Source organism: Fukomys damarensis, unplaced genomic scaffold (genome assembly GCF_012274545.1).
Source record: "Fukomys damarensis isolate Sample0158 unplaced genomic scaffold, DMR_v1.0_HiC HiC_scaffold_24, whole genome shotgun sequence".
In the NCBI taxonomy this organism is placed as follows: domain Eukaryota; kingdom Metazoa; phylum Chordata; class Mammalia; order Rodentia; family Bathyergidae; genus Fukomys; species Fukomys damarensis.
The window spans coordinates 69,286,456-69,304,573 of NW_022900936.1; the positions used below are offsets into that span (position 1 = coordinate 69,286,456).

Genomic DNA, 18,118 nt, shown 5'->3' on the forward strand with positions numbered 1-18,118 from the left:
GTCCTAAACTTTCTGACAAGACAAAAATCCATTAATATTATAAAATCAGTCTTAGATCTAGTACCTGTCTTGTTATAAGGCAAACCAAAAGGAAAGTATTCTCTCTAGTAATTAATTACATCAAAGAATCACATGATACCAAATTTACTTACTTTTTTAAAGTTTTTGCTCCTGAAGATGCATGAGGTTGGAGGTAGAAAGGAATTTTGTTGAATTTGGGCATATTTTTCTGAAATATTGAAAGTTAAAAAGGTATAATAGTTTCTATTAGCTGATTAAAATGCTGTCAATAGGAAAACATGTACAAATAATTATTTTATAAGTAATTCTATGTAATTTATAACAATCTATCAAATTAAGTTAGTCTTAGAGAAAATTTATCAGAATAGTATGTTGTTTAGTTTTGTGATAAAAGACATGTAAAGATAAATCATATGAAATTGAAACATGGCTCTTAGATAACAGTACAAGGTATTAAAGGGAAATAAACTCAATTTTTAAAAATAAACTAAAATTTTAAGTTATATACATCATAGTCTCAACTCAACATTAAAATATTGGGGCTGATACTTAAAGGCCCAGATGGAAACTTAAATGTCTTGAGAAAAATCCACAACCTGTGAGAAAAGCCACATTCTACCCTGGTGAGGCCCATTGTCCAACTGAGGCCATCAAGGCCTTCCTGGAGTGTTTCCCTCAGACCAAGAGTGAGGTCAGGGTTTGAGAGAGTGGCAACTTCAGCCAACACTCGGGGGTCAACTGTAATGTAAACCACACACTTAAATGAAGGATAAAATATCCTGTCATCTTTTCTCAGGGTATCAGTCCCTCCAAGTCTCCATGTCATATTCTGTCTTGATGTCTCTTCAGAAATAAGCCACAGAGCCAAAGTCAATAATGCACCCTAGGCAAGTTTACCCTCTAAGGAGTGGTTTATGGGGAGCCTGGACATAGCTAAGCCCATGAAATACCCATCAGGAATCAAACTGGCTAAGTCTTGGGGATCTGTCTAGGGCAGAGAGCAAGTTCTCTAAGAGTGCTAGCAATTAAATCACTTTTCGCATGGCTTTAGGAATACATAAAATAAGTCAACAGTACATAAGAAACCCAAGTATGTATGTGATATATGTTTACATATATAAATTGACTGATAAAGACAGCATTTCAAATTAGTACAAAAAGAACAGGTTATTCAATAAATTGTGCTGGCACACTAGCTCTCCTTTTGGATAGTTTGATAGAATCTTACCTCATAACAAACAGAAGAATAAATTCTGACAAATTAAAGATCTATACACAAAAAAATTATCATGAAGTCACTAAAAGAAAATACAGAAAAGCTTTTGCTATCCTGGGAAATACCTAAACAAGATATGGAACTCTGAGCCATAAAGGACTGATTGGATTATGTAAAAATTAAAATTTCCATTTGGCAAAAGACACCACAAACAAAACACTGTAAAAATTTCATACAGACTAGTTAAAGGGTTAATACTCAACATAAAGAACTACAAATCAGTAGGAAAGACAATTCATACAAGAAATATAAATGGCCAATGTGAAAAGATGTTTAATCTATGATTTTTTTTTTTTTTGGTTTTTTGAGACAGAGTCTCACTATGTAGTTGAGATTGACCTGGAACTCATTATGTAGTCCAGGCTGGTCTCAAACTCATAGCAATCCTCCTGCCTCCGCCTCCCACACTATGTAGGAGATTGACCTGGAACTCATTATGTAGTCCAGGCTGGTCTCAAACTCATAGCAATCCTCCTGCCTCCGCCTCCCGAGTGCTGGGATTACAGGCGTGTGCCACCACGCCTGGCCTTTAACCTATGATTTTTAAAGAGCCACATTAAACAAAACGATAAAATTTGCTTATCTTTTTTTTTTGGTACTGGGGATCAAACTCAGGCCCTTGTGCTTGCGAGACAGGTGGCGGCACCACTGAGCTAAATCCCGGGCCCCAAAATTTGCTTATCACAAAGATTCAAAGCAGCTGACATTGGTAAGGGTGTGTGAAAAAGGCACTCACATACTATTGGTGACAGTGTGAACTAGTAAACCTCTGTGCAGGGCAATTTGGCAGTAGCTGTGAAAATTTAAAATGTGTGCACCCTTTGATCTAGCAATCCCACTGCTAAGAACTTAGGCTAAAACTCCACAAAGATCTATGTACGAAGACGTTCACTGCAGCAATGTCTATAATATAAAACACTGGGAACAACCCAAATGTTTTTAGTAGGGGACTGATTTAATAAATGTAATTTATTCAATTATGGTACAGCTATATGATGGGATATTATAATAATGCAGAACAGTATGCAAAAGAGATTCTTTGCAAAATGAATGAATTATGTATATGTGCACATAAATAACATATACTTGAGAATGGAAAGAAAAAAGTACAAATGCTATGCATTAACCCATTCACAGTTATCTCTGGGAGGAAGGACTGCAGTGTTTCATTTCATTTGTTACTTTATTAAGAAACGTAAGTACAAGTAATTATCAATACTTCAACTCTGGAACGGCAGGGAAGGAGACAGAGACTCTACTTGGCAGTCTAGTTTTTAACTCAAGCTCAAGGTTATACGGTCTAAAGCAATTCTTAATTTCATGTGGAAAAAATGAAAGGGTAAAGTGAGAGCAGAGGAGACTTACATCTACAGTGATGTCAATCACCCACTGTGGCACTGTCTCATTAAGAAGCATCGACTCAGTCTCACCCCCGGAATCTCGGCAGAGCAACCTAAACAAAGTTCATGAGGGAGTGAGTGAAACATGGAGCACAGATGACAAAATCACTGTCCACAAGCACTTGAGGGAGAAACCTCAAAGACCGCTGAGGAAGTCCAGCAAGGCAGACACTAACAGCTAAATGGCAAAGCAGGCACCCCCAGTACTGAGGCCCTCAGATTTTGAGGCCAGACATCTGCTACAGGGGCTTCTCTGAGTCCCTGGATCAAAATAGGAAAGACTGGCATAAGCAAAACTCTCTAGAAAGGTTCCCTGACAGTGCAACTGTGCATGGCACAGGCCTCCGCATGCAACCGGGCCCAGGATGTTTCCAGTGACAACTTTTAGGAGACCATCTTGAAAGGAAAGGATTCTCCAGGGCATGGCAACTCAAAGACAAGCCACACATCTTCCTTATGCCTCGCATCCATGAGAGGTTAGTGAGCTCTCCCCCTCGGCTCCACCATAGTACTTTGGCAGCCTGGAGTGGGCCAGACCAGCGTTTCCCTTCAAGGGTCCCCCAAAAGACTGCTTGCTTCCCAGGTTGGGCCCATGTCAGCCATAACAGTTCCTGAGAGTAGCCCAACTCATCTTGCCTGGTTCAGTCTGAGGTACATCATGTACTCTGATGCTCTCCTGTGGGCAGGACTTTCTGGTGATGCCATCTGTTCCCTGACCCTATCGAAGTGAGAGGAGTAAGAGTTTCCTGGGAAAAACCACCAGAGAAGCTGCCTCACTGTCAGAATGATGGTGTCTGCTTCATTCTAACACCAGAGCTGCTTCTTTTCAGCTAAGACTATGGTTTGACAGCATCAAAGGTAGAAAGTCTTGCAAATCCCTGACATTTCTATCAAGTTGATAATAAACAACTTCCAATGTCTGTTTGAGCCAACATTTTTAGCAAATGGGAGCTCCCTCAGGCAGAGCCTGTGGTCCTTCTTACCCTACCTGAACAGTGTTCGACCTCCCGCTTCACCAAAGATCACAGGAGTGTGTGGGGGCACTTGAAAATATCCATTTCCCTTCTGTACTCGGTTCTCCTGTTCCCCATTTACTAGGAAAAGATGCACGTGGTGTTAGTATCCAGGCTAGTGCTAAAAACACAAATTCTAAACATTTAATTTCCACAAGCTTCAAACACTACAAGATTTTAAAAGTCAAAAGTCCTGGAAAGCTGGGTGTGGTGGTACATGCCTGTAATCCAAGCATTTAGGAGGCTGAGGCAGAAGGATCACCATGAGTTCAAGGCCAGTCTGGGACACACGGCCTGAACTACATAGTGGGACTGTGTCTCAAAAAAAAAAAAAAAAAAAAAAAAAAAAAAAAAAAAAAAAAAAAAAAAAAAAAAAAAAAAATTTAAAAAAAAAAAAAAAAAGAAAATGGGCAACTTGTACTTCAGGAGAAATGACTGTATTTTGAAATAAAAGAGATTAAAATTTGATATTCACAACAAAAATGTAACAGCAAAAGTTTAATGCCTGAAAACTAGGAACATGGCAACTTGTACTTCAGGAGAAATGACTGTATTTTGAAATAAAAGAGATTAATGTTTGATATTCACAACAAAAATGTAACTAGCTATTTTAGCCACAAAAATGTCCAGAACACCTATTTATAAATGATTTCTCCCACTCGCTCGCTCTCTCTCCTCACCCCTTCCCTCCACCCCTTCCTTCTGAAAAATTTCTTCAGGAAAATTATGTTCAATGTCAGCCATAGGTAATAAAACATAAGTATTAGTGAAATATAAAATCCTCAGAGGACACAATTTCACCTTCATTGTTATATGGATTTCATTCCCACTCTGCTTTCTTTGTAGTCTTTTGAGCCAAGAGCAGCTGGCCCCATGTGCCAGTTCATTCACAAACATTACCCTGAACAAAGCAAAAGCACTCTAACCCTCTGAGGTGCTATGGCACTCTTGCAGCCTCTCTCACAGCATCCACTGTTTCTCTCTGACCTCAGAACGCTCAGGTAAGTAGCTCTCTGCTCTAGCAGACCATGAGCCCCCAAAGGACAGGGCCCACACCATTTATCTTTATTAAGTCCCCTACATCTGAGAGCCAGGGACTCTGAGGACTGAGTAACTGCTCCCAAAGCATGATTTAAACAATGCTGGAGCAGCCCCTAGGCATGGAGAAGATTACCAGACAGGTGGAATAGGTAGTGCCCTGAGCTCTGGAGGAGGCGGTGGGGCAGATCCAGCCTTGCTTTACCATGGTGGCTTGACTTTAAGGGTGATGTGAGGTTTTGGTGATTTCTTCCTTACTCCCTGAACCCACAAGGATCCAAGGGGTGCTGTTTCCTGAGTACTTAATCCTCATTGTTTATTTAGGCCTTTGAGAACATGCTGAGTGGAAATAATCTATTTATAGCTACAGAGCTGGTTAAGTGCAGAGCTCGCTCACACCAGAGCCTCGCTTTCTCAGCTCTCTATAGAGACATCTTTCCTGTGCTTTCTCTGGCTCCCAGTCCATTCTCTCTCAAAGGCACACCAGCAGACTGGTTTTCAGGGAAGCATGAAGCCTGTCATTGCTGAGAGAGAGATATAAATTACAATCATTATGGATGACTCTATCAGTCAGAACGAAGTCCCTTGCAGGAAGCACTCACCACTGTTGCTCACTCCTGGTGGTCAGAAGGGTAAGCCTCAGTGGGTGGGATTCCATGACCCCTCAACCAGCTGTAGGCTACACATGAGATGGGAAACTCTTAAATTCTTTTTCCCCTTTCTTTACTCAAGCTGAGCCAAATGCTTACTTTCAAAATATCTTCCCTGATGCTCAAGGAAAGTTATCACCACTGTCTGTGGCACATACATCTTTTTAATATCCTTAATGACATTAATTGCTTACATACACTCATTCTTTACCCTGTCACTTCTTTTGGTGTGGGGGTACTTGGGATTGAACTCTGCCCTTCCACTTGCAAGGCAGGCAGTAAAACCACTGAGCTAAATTCCCTGGACCTACCCTGCCACTTCTGAGATAGAAATGGATTTTGTTAAACACTCAAGAGTCAAAATCAGGTAGATTGTCAAGTCAGGGAATACACCATCTCAGGCTAGTGTGAACTGTGATTATGGGACTATGACTAACAACCGGGCTTTCTGGTGAAGCTAATGAGCTAGTCTGAGAAGTGAATCCAGGTCACAAACACTGAGAAATATTTTTAGAATAAGCTTCCCAAGGTACCTAGTTTCAAGGCAAAGGTCATAGAGTTTCTCTATCTTAAGCAGTTTCACTTACTGAGAAACACGCTGCATGGTCATCTGCACTTTTGGGAACCTCGGTGTCCGTTAAGACCAGGTACTGTGGGCCGGGGATGGAGCTCAGTGGCACTGCGCCTGCCTGGCAAGCGCAAGGTCCTGAATTCAATTCCCAATACCAAAACAAAACCAGAGAAAAACCCCACAAACAACAACAACAACAAAAAAGACTAGATACTTTGACATGCTAAGTGAAGAAAATTAATTTGGCGCATCACAAATATTATGTCACACTTTAGCAAATAGCTTAAGCCACCTTTTGGCTCTGAGTAATTCTTGTCAATTATCTAATGAATTAAAAACACTAACCATGGTTTACTTCATTTTCTTCTTCATCCATTGGACTCACATGTGTTCTAGGCCAATATTCTAAGAGTGCTTGGAGTAAAAGTCCTCCTAAATTCACTGCAAAAGAGTTAAGTTAAAAAGAAAAACAATAGAAAACAAGGTTATTTGTAATTTAAAAACAGAAGTAACAAAACAAAAATTTAAACTCTTCACATATTCTGGGTTAAAATCTTAACCCAATGCTAATATTTAAAATCAAGACTTAAAGAGATTTTGCCACACCTGCTAGTTTTATCTTAAAACATTGAAAGCAATGATGAGATAGGGCAAACACATTCTACACAGTTATCCAGAAGAGCCATTCTTCACAAACCGAACCAGAACTCATATTCTTAAAGGGCTACTTCCATGACAGCTGTATCTGTTCACGCCAGGTTTTATTTCTCTGTATAGTACTACATTCTTAGCACACTGAACAAGGGCGTAAGTGACTAAACTTAAGGTACCCTAACAAAGATGATCACACAGCACAAAACAGCATTTAGCCACCTTCGCTTTTGGAAGAAAAAGTGATGGAAAGACACAGAACTCACATTTTGGATCTGACCCGTCAGGACTGCTGAAGCCAGCATCTTTTGCAGAAACCCAAGCAGCAAAGCAGTCACTCTCATCCAGAGTAATTGTCAACATCTTCCAAAAGAGAAAACCGTCAGCAGCATTCCATTTTGAGTGCACTTTCCAAATAAGTCGCCAAACCTTTATTTACTTATACTATTTGACTAAAATACTAAGCTATAGATTTAGGAACCAAATGACGTTTCATGTGATCCAACCAAATAATAACGTAGTTTACTGAGATACCAAAGACATTTAAACTGTAGCCTGTAAATATTACTGTGAAATGTTTTTCTCTTAACTTAAAAGCCGAGAACTTTAAGAATAATTATGAACTAATATGCTTGAAATCTTCAACAACCTCAAATTATACTAGGATCAACTGCCAACTTACCCCTGTTTTTAAGTCTACTGAGAACCAATTTGGCACATACACCATTTTAAATCTTTTCTTAATTTCATCTTCAAAATCCACTTTGCCCAGATCTTCAACTTTACAAGCCTGTGCATCAAAAAGAAAGTAGAATGGTCAATCTTAAGTGATGAACTGACTGAATTCTTACACAAGATTTCATAAAATTTCATGTCTAAATAAAATACTGTAGCCTCTAAAATAATTTTAAGAAAAAGTGTGGTTGATTTTATATCTTAAGGTATTTTCTTTTAAGTAAATGTATGCTGTTACTAAAATTTTAAATTCAGAAAACATTCTTTTTTGGGGAAGTTATAATTTGATTTTGTGATGCATTAATACTATCACATTCCTCTGGAAGCAATGTCCAACGAAACTCAAAAATAAGGCGAAAAAATTTCCAAATAACCAGAGAACTGCAAAGTTACCCCTGGACAACAGCTAATACAATATAGGCAGCAATTTAGAAGTTTCTTTCTTGACCACTGTAATCCACCCTTATTCCTTTTCTCATTCCCTAAATATGTGTGGATCCCAAAAATATACCCCGAACTTCCTCTGGTGGCAAATGGTAGTTCCGAGGACAGCTCACTCCTGAACCACATCACAGTGTCCCCTCTGCTCTCTCATCTCTTTCCTGAGAGGCTTACTTCTTCAGTCGTCACCTCAAAGGGAGACTACTTATTCTCCCACATCCCACTGCTCCCAATCCCACCTGGAGACCCCCGAGAAAACTCCTACTTCTCCAAGTCCAAACTGCACACCTTTGCCTCGCTGCCATCTAGTCCCACAGTCAGGCTCCCTCATTCACCTGACGCTTGAGCCAGGGTTACAATCCAGAAGTCCGTCCAAGTACTTGCCTTTATCCGGGCAACACTGACATCTACAAGGATAATACACATGACACGGTGGCCTCTCAATTCCTTGATAATAATGCCATTATATATTCATGGCTAGATCATTATTGCTATCTGGGATGCTTTTCTGTTTCCAAAGTCTGTTCTCCACAAGGAGTCTGTCAAGTCTCTACTCTCCTCATACCTTGGACCTTGACACTTCCCCTACTCCTGTCAGCACATAATTCTAACTCCTCGAAAAAGAGAAGTCTTGACGGAATTCCCTAAACTTTGCTCCATTCTTCTGCTGCAAGGAAAAAGATGCCCATTCTGCTTGTGCTGTGGATCTTATCACCTTTAGCTTCTTGGGATCCTGGACTATCATCACCCTACTTGTCTCTACTCTTGCTTGGCTTTATTCTCTTTAAGTAGTGAGACACACTCAACTTTTTCTACCTTGAAATTCCAACAAACAAAAACCAAAATCTTCCCTTGGTCCCCTTACCCATAACCCTCTAGCTACTGCCTCTTTGTGCACTCCCATCCACCCTGCAACTTGAATTCTTCAAAGATTACTGCTGCTCAGATTTTCTCTTTCTTCACCTCCCCAATTGCTAGTGAACCCACTCCACCTGGCTTTTGCTTGAAAGACTCCTGCAGAGGCTATTTCATGCTGGTTAAATCCATGTTAAGTGTCCATATTTTAAATAAACTCTTGCCACTGACCACAAGCTCCTTTCTAAACAATTAGTCCTTGCGGGGGGGCACTGACTCTGGCTTTCTTGTCCCTTTTTGTTATACATCTTCATGGTTTCTTTTTTCCAACATTCCAACAACAGAGATGACCTAATTTATTTTCTTTTCATTCTCAACATGTCCTTTGGAAATGCTGACATTTCCCATGACATCAGTTCTATTCTACAAGCTGATGACTGCTGGATGGTTTTATCCAGCTCTGTTCTCTAACCTACGCATTCAACTGCAGAGCTGTCTGCCCAGACACCTCTACCCAGACATCCCATGAAACTCAAATCCGTCATCTTGATCAGCATGTTTCCCCTACCACCCATTTTCAGTCTGTTTTTTGGTACTGGGGATCAAACTTGGGCCCTTGTGCTTACAAAGCAGACAGCAGAATCACTGAGCCAATCCCAGCCCCCAGTCTTATATTCTGTATATCACTTTCATCCACCAAACTCTCCAATTCAGAAACCTGCAACTTGTCCTTGATTCCTTTTCCTTCACATCATCTCATTTTTTCCATTCTCGTTTTCATCCTAGTCCAGACAAACGCCCTCTTCCAGCCGTATTATACCACAGCCTTCTGACAGCTATAATAGTTCTTAAACATCACAACGTTACCTAGAAGGTATCCCTACACACGTTAGAAATGAAGTCAGAGGTTTAGAGAAGTTTAGCATGTTCCATAGATCATGTGGCTAGCAGCTAAAAGAACCAAGACTAGAATGCAGCTCAAACTTCTGTCTATGATCCTTAACACTCTTGACTCCCCTACACCGCTTACTGTCATGCTTATTACACCAGACCATTTGATCTCAGAAGTCAAGGTCTAGCATCTGGATATAGGAAGCTCTCGGATTACACAGAAACCCTAATCATGGCTCATGTCGGCTCAGAGACCCACCTAAGTGGAACTGACGCCTATTCACATAGCAGGAGTATACTCAGGCACCAGCTAAACTAGACCAAGAGTGGGCACCAGCCCAGAGACAGAAAACTGATTTCCAAGAGTAGGTGGCTTGATCAGATTCTCTTGGGAGTTCTGGAGACGATCAGGTGCTGGGGAAGCATGAGGCAAAGTCCAGCCTTAAGACAGAGATAAGGCTACATTAATGGTGAAGTTCCAAAGAATGAAGAAATTCTGCTGATGAGTTCTTTAGGAATGGACTGAATCCTCCCAATCACCACGGGACTCCTCCATGAAATAAATTTGGGTATCTAACCCTGACAAGTATCTCTCTACTGTGCAGAAAAACCCCAGACTTTTGGCACTAGTGCAGTTTCCACTCAGACAACTAAGACCTCCTGTTCTGCCGCCACACTCACCCAGCAACTGTTTCATATTGGACTCCCACAAAACCACCCCATAGGGAGGAAAAGTGCTGGTCAGGTAAGTTTCTCTTCAGATGGTTCCTGTTTCTTAGTAATAAGCATGCTTATCTTTCTTCAGATCACAAAGTTAATCTAAGTGAATCTCTCTTCTTTATAACCATCTTAAATAAAACATCAGATCCTTCCATGTCTTCCTAAACATCCTCTTTCTCTACCATTAGATCCTCAAATCATTATGCTTAAGACATCTATCTTCTGGCTTCCAGTTTCTTATTACATACACAACTTCTTCTCTGAACACAGTATTCTCCTGCTCTAAAATTATCTACTATTCTGCAGGGAGTACAAAAGAAAGGTGAATTCTGGGCCCTGTGATTTAAGACTCTTTGGAAAAAGACCAAAATGCCATGTTTTATCCTTACACCTCCAATAATCCCTTGTATTTACTTTAGTTCCCAAATAAGTAAAAACAATCGCTTTGTTCTGAATATGCACGTATGTTCCCTCTTCAACGTTGTAGTCACTCACTCCTTCTTCCTGAAATGACCTCTTTCCATTACCCATCTGCTGGATACCTTTAAGCCCTGTTCAAATGATTTCTCTCCCATGAAGCTCTTGACTTGTCTAACTGCAAGTACTGTAACTGCCTTGTCCATAAGTTATTATATGATCTGTTTATTCTGTTTTTTACCATGTTACTCTTTTCCCTCCTACCACAAGGGGTTGTGGTGCAGACTTTGCATCATTTATGATCCTCAAACACAGTTCTTTGCTAACAGTAATCACTAAATCCTTAACATTAAAGGACAGTGCTGTTTTCAGAATGTGGCTGAACAACTGAATGCATCTTAACTATCCCTGGGAACAGAGGGCAATGTGACCCAGAGTTGTACTCTGCTTGTGCCAGAGATGCTCAGTGATGGCTATAAATCCTAAGAAAAAGCAAAACTCATTTTGTGCACTCCAGTGACTTTCAGTGTAGGGTGGTTCTCTATCCTTCTTTCTTCTTCCCTCCAGACACCCGGGAATATCGAGACAAGCCTGGCTCTCACTACTTGGGAGGGTGGGAGACTCATGGCATTCAGTGAGTAGAGGTGAGGGATACTGCTGAGGACACTACAGTGCACTACAGGTCAGCTGTGTCCACACCCAGGAACTATCCAGCATGAATATGCATCCCAAGGTGAGTAAGCCCATAGCACAACTTATAATACATTAATCAGAGAAAATGGCTCCATTCAAATAGTTTAGATGCTTGAGATAAACTGTGGACTTATTTGATATGCATATAATAAAGAACCCACCCAAAATAGTTTTATTGCAATTAATTCTTAATTTATACCTCTATTATATTTAGTACATGTATATAAAAGGAAAAATAAAAAGAGTATAGAATTCAATCACCTGTACATAATACTACAAAAGATACTCACCTTCAACACATCCCAGTACGCCACGTTATTATTGGTATCTTTGGTTAATATATGTCTCTTATCATTAAGAATGTGACACTGAATAATACTAGCACCCCCTAAAAGGGGGAAAAAACACAATTAGCAAGATATCCTTCTATATTTAAATTCACGGTATATTACTGTTATATAACAGGAACATAAGTTATGTTAGCCGCTAGGAAAGAGAAGGAAAGCTAGAAGATTATATATTATATAAAGCACTTTAAGGCTAATCAATTATTTGTGATTTATTATTTGAACTTACTAACATTCAAAGAAAAACTGATTGATTGATAGAATGACTGATTTTTGTGGTACTGGGGATCGAACTCGGGCCTTTGTGCTTGCAAGTCAGGCAGTGGAACCATGGAGCCAAATCCCTGGCCCCCAAAAGCTGATTTATTAGATTACAAATTAAAGAGCTCTTTACTTCAAGGGACTATGACCAGTGGAAACTACTGACAGCTTACAGCTTTATTCACTGAGTAAAGTACAAATAATGACAGGAGATCTCTGGCAAGTCCCATCTTGAATTAACGTCCCATCTTCTCTTTTATGCTTCTTCAATGAATATCCTATTCTAATGGTAAGAATATGACATCTATGAACTACAGATAAACGCATCTTAAAGGATTCTAAACCCCACTCTATGACATTAAACACATTTTGTTTTTTCCCACAACCAACATACCGCAACCAGGCATATAGGAGTTGAGGACCACATCTGCCCTATTCTGATTGTACTAAAAACATTAAACCCTACCCACTATACAGTAAGTTCCACCTCGTGAATATTTTGTTTTGTTTGTTTGGTACTGGGGATCGAACTCAGGACCTTGTGCTTGCGAGGCAGATGGTGGCACCACGGAGCTACATCCCTGGCCCCCAACTTGGAAACATTTAAGTTGCGGACTTTCAGAGACATGAATGGACGTCGCACTGTGAACATTTGTAGCTGTGAACAAGTCACAGAGTACCTCACAAAGCTGCTGGACACCGTCACAGCTGTGCTGCTGTGTGCTTACTGTACAGTATGGCTGGGAACTTACTCTATTTGTATGTGTTTGGCTTTCTTCTGGGTGTTTTATATACGGACACCGTCACAGCTGTGCTGCTGTGTGCTTACTGTACAGTGTGATACTGTACATTAGTACAGTATGGCTGGGAACTTACTCTATTTGTATGTGTTTGGCTTTCTTCTGGGTGTTTTATATTGTGTATTCGTGTCAAAGGTGTGTAAGACTTGCTTTGTGGAACTTAGAAGTCTGACTTACTAATGCTCGCCAGGAATGACCTTGTTTGTGAGTTGGGTACTTACTGTATTTCACAAAGAAGCTGTTGGCTCTACCCCAGCTATTCTGCTATGGGCAAAATAATTAACTCAAGGTCCGGGGATTTAGCTTAGCAGCACCGTGCCTGCCTCGCAATCACAAAGCCTTGAGTTTGATCCCCAGTACTAAAAAAAATAAGAAAATAAATAAATAAACTCAAGAATGATGTTGCAATAAGTATGGGTATGCAGATATTGCTCTGATACACTGAAAAAAAGGTAGCATATTTACACAATGGACTATTATTCAGCCACAAAGAATAAAGTTGCACTGTCATATGCAGCAAAATGGATGGAGCTGGAGGACATCATGTTAAGTGACATAAGCCAGACAGAGAAAGCCAAATAATGCAAGTTCTCTTATATGTGGAACTTACAAAAATAAAAAAGGTGGTCCGAATGTAGAATGATCACTACAGACTGGAAAGGGACAGGGGAGGCTGGGTTTGATCACTGTGTGCTATATGCATGTATTAAAATATCACACTGGGGCCGGGGATTTAGCTCAGAGGTGCCGCCGCCTGCCTCACAAGCGCAAAGTCCAGAGTTCGGTCCCCAGTACCCACCCCCAAAATCACACTGAACTCCATTAATGTGTATGATTAATATATATTAATAAAAATTCCATTTTTAAGCACTAATAGCGTTTTAAAATAGTATTTTAAAATTTCTTGTACTAAAAATAAACCTATATATGTCTTTTGTTTACATCTGAATCACATTTAAAGAAATATCATTACCTTTATTTTTATCAATCTCATATTAGCTTTACTAAAATACACAAAACTTTACAATTTTCTTACCTTTAATAACCTGGTCAGGCTGTGTACAAAGGGGAGTTATAGGACTTGAACAGTCATTGTCATAATCTCCAGAGGTTCTAAAATTATGAATTCCCTTCAAAGTCTAAAGGAATAAAATTTATTTAATTATTTTATGCTCTAACAGTTTTGCTGTCTAAGATGGCAAGAAAAAGAGAAAAAGCAAATCAGTAAACTTAAACAATTATTATATCAACCAAAAATATTGAGTCACAGTAGAATTACTTACCATATTAAAAAAAAAGAAAGAAAAGAAAAGAAAAGAAAAAGGAGAGAATAGCATCCTTCTTTGGGAGAAAAATATCCAGCCATAAAAGCCCAATGTGTACTGTTCCAGGTAAAATTATGTTGATCCAAAGTTGGCACAATGACATTTACACAAGAGATGTAATGTTTTATATGGAAAGAGCATTTGGTCTGACAAGCAAGAATAAATGCAGATATTCTCTCTTTTGTTTTCCACAAAGAGTCTGCTATACAAGGGAATTTAAGTCTTCTTTAAGATTTATGAGTTAAAGGTGCTCTGGATAGTTTCTCTTTGTTTTGTCTATTTCTATCCTTGCTCTTCATGCTACAAAGAAAAAGGAAATAAACTTGAAAGCAATTTTCTGCTTTGTTTAAAAAAATTAGAATCCTGACAAATTTCTCTGACTTGTTGGTCCTTAGACTATCTACTTTCAGATATAGCTTCATTTGGTCAGAAGCTATGCTAATACAGTACTTAATGGTTTATGAAGCAACATACTTTTCTAACCACATCAATTTTTTTTGAGACAGGGTCTTGCTATGCAGTGAAGGCTGGCCTTGAATTCACTACGTAGCCCAGGCTGGCCTCGAACTCACAGCAATTCTCCTGCCTCAGCCTCCTGAGCACTGGGTCTACAGGCATGTGCCACTACGCCTGGCCAACTATATCAAATATATACCTTGGCATCTGACAAAGAGTCACAGGCTTCCTTTTGACTATTTTAGTATGATCTTCAGTGTCATACCCTCACTAATAATGGCTTTTAGGTTTTAGCCACAGCCCAAAGGCATCTGGCAGATGTACAATGACAAATCACATGTTTATAAATCTTTGCCAGGAATTCAGGGGTCACTTACCCATTTATTTACTGTAGACTTGGTTGTTGCAACCCATATTGCAGGGGGAGGATCAGCTGATCTATCAAGCTCCATCTGAAGACAATGCACAAAAATATTGCTTTATTCAACAGCTGTATGTTTACTATACCAGGGCATGTGTTAAAGAGCACAGAAGCATAGAATATGGAGTCTCTTTGCTAAGGGAATTCACAGGTCTTATAAAAGTATAACAGGACCAACTTCTTATCAAAAACAGTGGCCATTGCCTGCCTTGCAAGCACAAGGTCCTGAGTTCGGTCCCTGGTACTGCAAACAAACAACAACAACAAAAACAGTGGCTAAAAGTTTTATGTGTGATTGAGAGACCTAAATGAATACAGTCAAAAGAATGAAGATTTTGCATAATTTTGTTTTTGCTACTGTAGTTTTTATATTTTCTTTTTTGATTTTTTTGAGACAGGGTTTCACTATGTAGTTGAGACTGACCTGGAACTCACTATGTAGCCCAGGCTGGTCTTGAACTCACAGTAATCCTCCTGCCTCAACCTCCCAAGTGCTGGGATTACAGGCGTGTGCCCCCATGCCCAGTTTATATTCTTTCTTAATAACAAGGAAACACAGTTCTTTTTTCTTTGACAATGTCTCTAGTAAAAAACCAATTGAAGCCAGGGATTTAGCTCAGTGGCACCACACCTGCTTTGCAGGTGCAAGGTTCTGAGTTCAATCCCTGGTACCAAAAAATAAAAATAAAAAATCACTTCAACAACACAGCAAAAGTGAAAAAGACAACTTACCCAAGGACAAGGTACCTGGAAACATACTACTATATATTCTACTCTATTTTTAAAGTGCTTCATAGTAAACGCATTTACACATTATACAAATGGAACCCCGTTTCATTTACTCACTACCCTTCCTACCACAGGTAAGTGCAGATGTGGAAAGCTGGACCCCCAGCTCTCAGGTGTCCTCCTCAGGTCAGAGATGCTCTTTATAATGTTTGGTTACAATTGTGCCAAGTTCTTATCTTTTCCATAGCCAAAATATCCTGGCATTTGCAGCACTCACAGAGCAGTGTTTCCCCTCCATGCTTATCTTTCTCATTAGCCCGCTACTTGCTCACATGCTGTGTTCATTCACCTTTTCAAAGGATCACTGGTTTGCTCCCCTAGGACGTGGCTCTATTTTGGGTCCTTTTTGACTCAATGACACAGATCTTACTTATCAGGATGGTTCTGAAGGAGTGAATATAAGTCTAGAGAATAAGCAGCTTGCTCTTTCTCCTCCCTCAGGCATTCTCTTCCCCTCCTTACTCCTGAGAACACAGACACATTCTGCACATCTCATTTTGCTTTGGTGTCTGCTTACAGATAACGTTATGGCTCATATTCCTCCTAAGGACAGGTCAGAGGAGTAAGACAAGCTTAGGAGCAAGTGGGAGACAATCTCACCAGAGTTCAGTGGGAGAGCCACACATCACCAATGCACAAGCAGTCACAATTACATTTTTTTTTTTTTTTTTTGGTTTGTTTTGGTACTGGGGATCAAACTTGGGTCTTTGCGCTTGTGAGGCAGGCATGGCACCACTGAGCCAAATCCCCAGCTAGTCACAATTACTTCTATAGGTGACTTCCAAACCCCCCAGCACCAATCCTAAGTATCTATTCTGATACTCCTCCACCCAGACAGGTGTTCACTCTTTACCATTTAAAAGTTCTACCTAAGATAAAACAGCACTTTTTTTTTTTTTTTTTGCAAGCCTCACCTACAGATTTTACTATACTTGGCTAACCATATAACAACCTTAATTGTAAAGCTAAAACATACCTTAAGAACTGGTGCTTTTTCTTCACAAATGAGCACTCGAATGTCAGGGTTTCTTAGGTCTGTACAATAAATCTTCCTGTCCCTTCCTCCAGAATATACATGTGTGAAGGCATCACTGACTTGCAAGGCCCAAACCCCTTCATCATGTACTCGGTATGTTGCTATACATCTCTGCTGGCCGAGGGACCAAAGGCGAATTGTCCCATCAGAACTACCAGAGAGGCACTGCAAAAACAAGAAGTAAGGTTAAAAACCTATGGAATTCCTGTTTTCCTGTGCCTTACACTTGGCTTCCACACTAACTCTACACTGTCAAACGCGTATATCTAATAACCTGTACTCTTGTCTCTAATAAAGGTTTCGGTGAAGCCCACACCAGTCTGAAATGGCCAAAGGAACAGTGCATGCTCAAGCAGGAGATGCCTCTGTCCTTTCTCCCTGGCCACCTGTGGACTGTTAGTCCTGCAGGCAAGTCTTGTTCTGATTATCTGTTACTAAGGGAGGGAGGCTTTGAAAGCAGCTGAAGATGAGGCTGCAGTGACTCCAGCAGCATCAGCTTCCCCTGGGAATGTGGTAAATGAGTAAATTCTTGGGCTCCAACTGAACCTAATGAGCAGTACTTTAACAGGTCCCCAAAGTGATTCTGATATCCACTAAGTGTGACAAACACTGCCTTAGGCCAGCAAGCCTTCTGGGTCACAACTCTGTCTCATGTCCTCTTTTATGGCCCTGGATTCCTGACATCCTCATAGGTCTTATGGCTTCTACTGATAGGAATCAGAAGCAAGACCTAGTCCTGGGCTTACCACTCACTCTTTGTGTTACCTTGAACACTTCTAACATGAGCCTCAAGCGATTTAACAGTAGCAACTCTGACCATTTTTGAACGTTCAGGAGAGTCAACTACATAAAAGCTACGGACACACAAATATGCTGAGTACACTATGAGCCTGAGAGAAAATAGGCTGAATTGACCACCCCAGACCCACATTTGTCCTGCTTAGTGTTTTCCACAGTTACTGTGGTGACATGCACAGAGAATAAAAGCTTCATTTCTTTGTGAAAAAGAATGACCCTGAAGGAAAAGAACTGCTGGTGTTGGAGCATGAAATTAAGTAAGGAAAGGGCTTCAAAGAAAAGACTATGGCTTTGGGATTTGGAAGGCAGATGAATAGGTGAAGTTTTTAGGCATGTTAAGGGTTTTTCAGTATGCCAGGCAGGTTTCATTAAATGAGCATATACTAGGATGTTCCTCCACAAACTGCCAGGAGCATCAGGGGTTTAAATGCCTATCCCAAAGACTGTGCAAAAGAGAGACTAATAAACACAGAAACAGCAAAGGTAAGGTTATTAGCACTCTGTGTGGACAAC

General features: G+C 40.2%; 1 protein-coding gene across 1 annotated transcript in view; it reads right to left on the reverse strand.

Annotated features, from left to right (window-relative positions):
* Nucleotides 1-18,118, reverse strand: part of Wdr48 (WD repeat domain 48) — a 43,046-nt gene that overhangs the window by 3,947 nt on the left and 20,981 nt on the right. The window contains exons 8-17 of the mRNA XM_010618488.2: nucleotides 16,748-16,972; nucleotides 14,939-15,013; nucleotides 13,817-13,919; nucleotides 11,663-11,760; nucleotides 7,303-7,410; nucleotides 6,887-6,983; nucleotides 6,315-6,410; nucleotides 3,686-3,791; nucleotides 2,663-2,750; nucleotides 153-229 (exon numbers count right to left, since the gene is read on the reverse strand). Of these exons, the coding sequence (XP_010616790.1) occupies nucleotides 153-229; nucleotides 2,663-2,750; nucleotides 3,686-3,791; nucleotides 6,315-6,410; nucleotides 6,887-6,983; nucleotides 7,303-7,410; nucleotides 11,663-11,760; nucleotides 13,817-13,919; nucleotides 14,939-15,013; nucleotides 16,748-16,972 (1,073 nt within the window). The remainder of the gene's footprint in view (nucleotides 1-152; nucleotides 230-2,662; nucleotides 2,751-3,685; nucleotides 3,792-6,314; nucleotides 6,411-6,886; nucleotides 6,984-7,302; nucleotides 7,411-11,662; nucleotides 11,761-13,816; nucleotides 13,920-14,938; nucleotides 15,014-16,747; nucleotides 16,973-18,118) is intronic.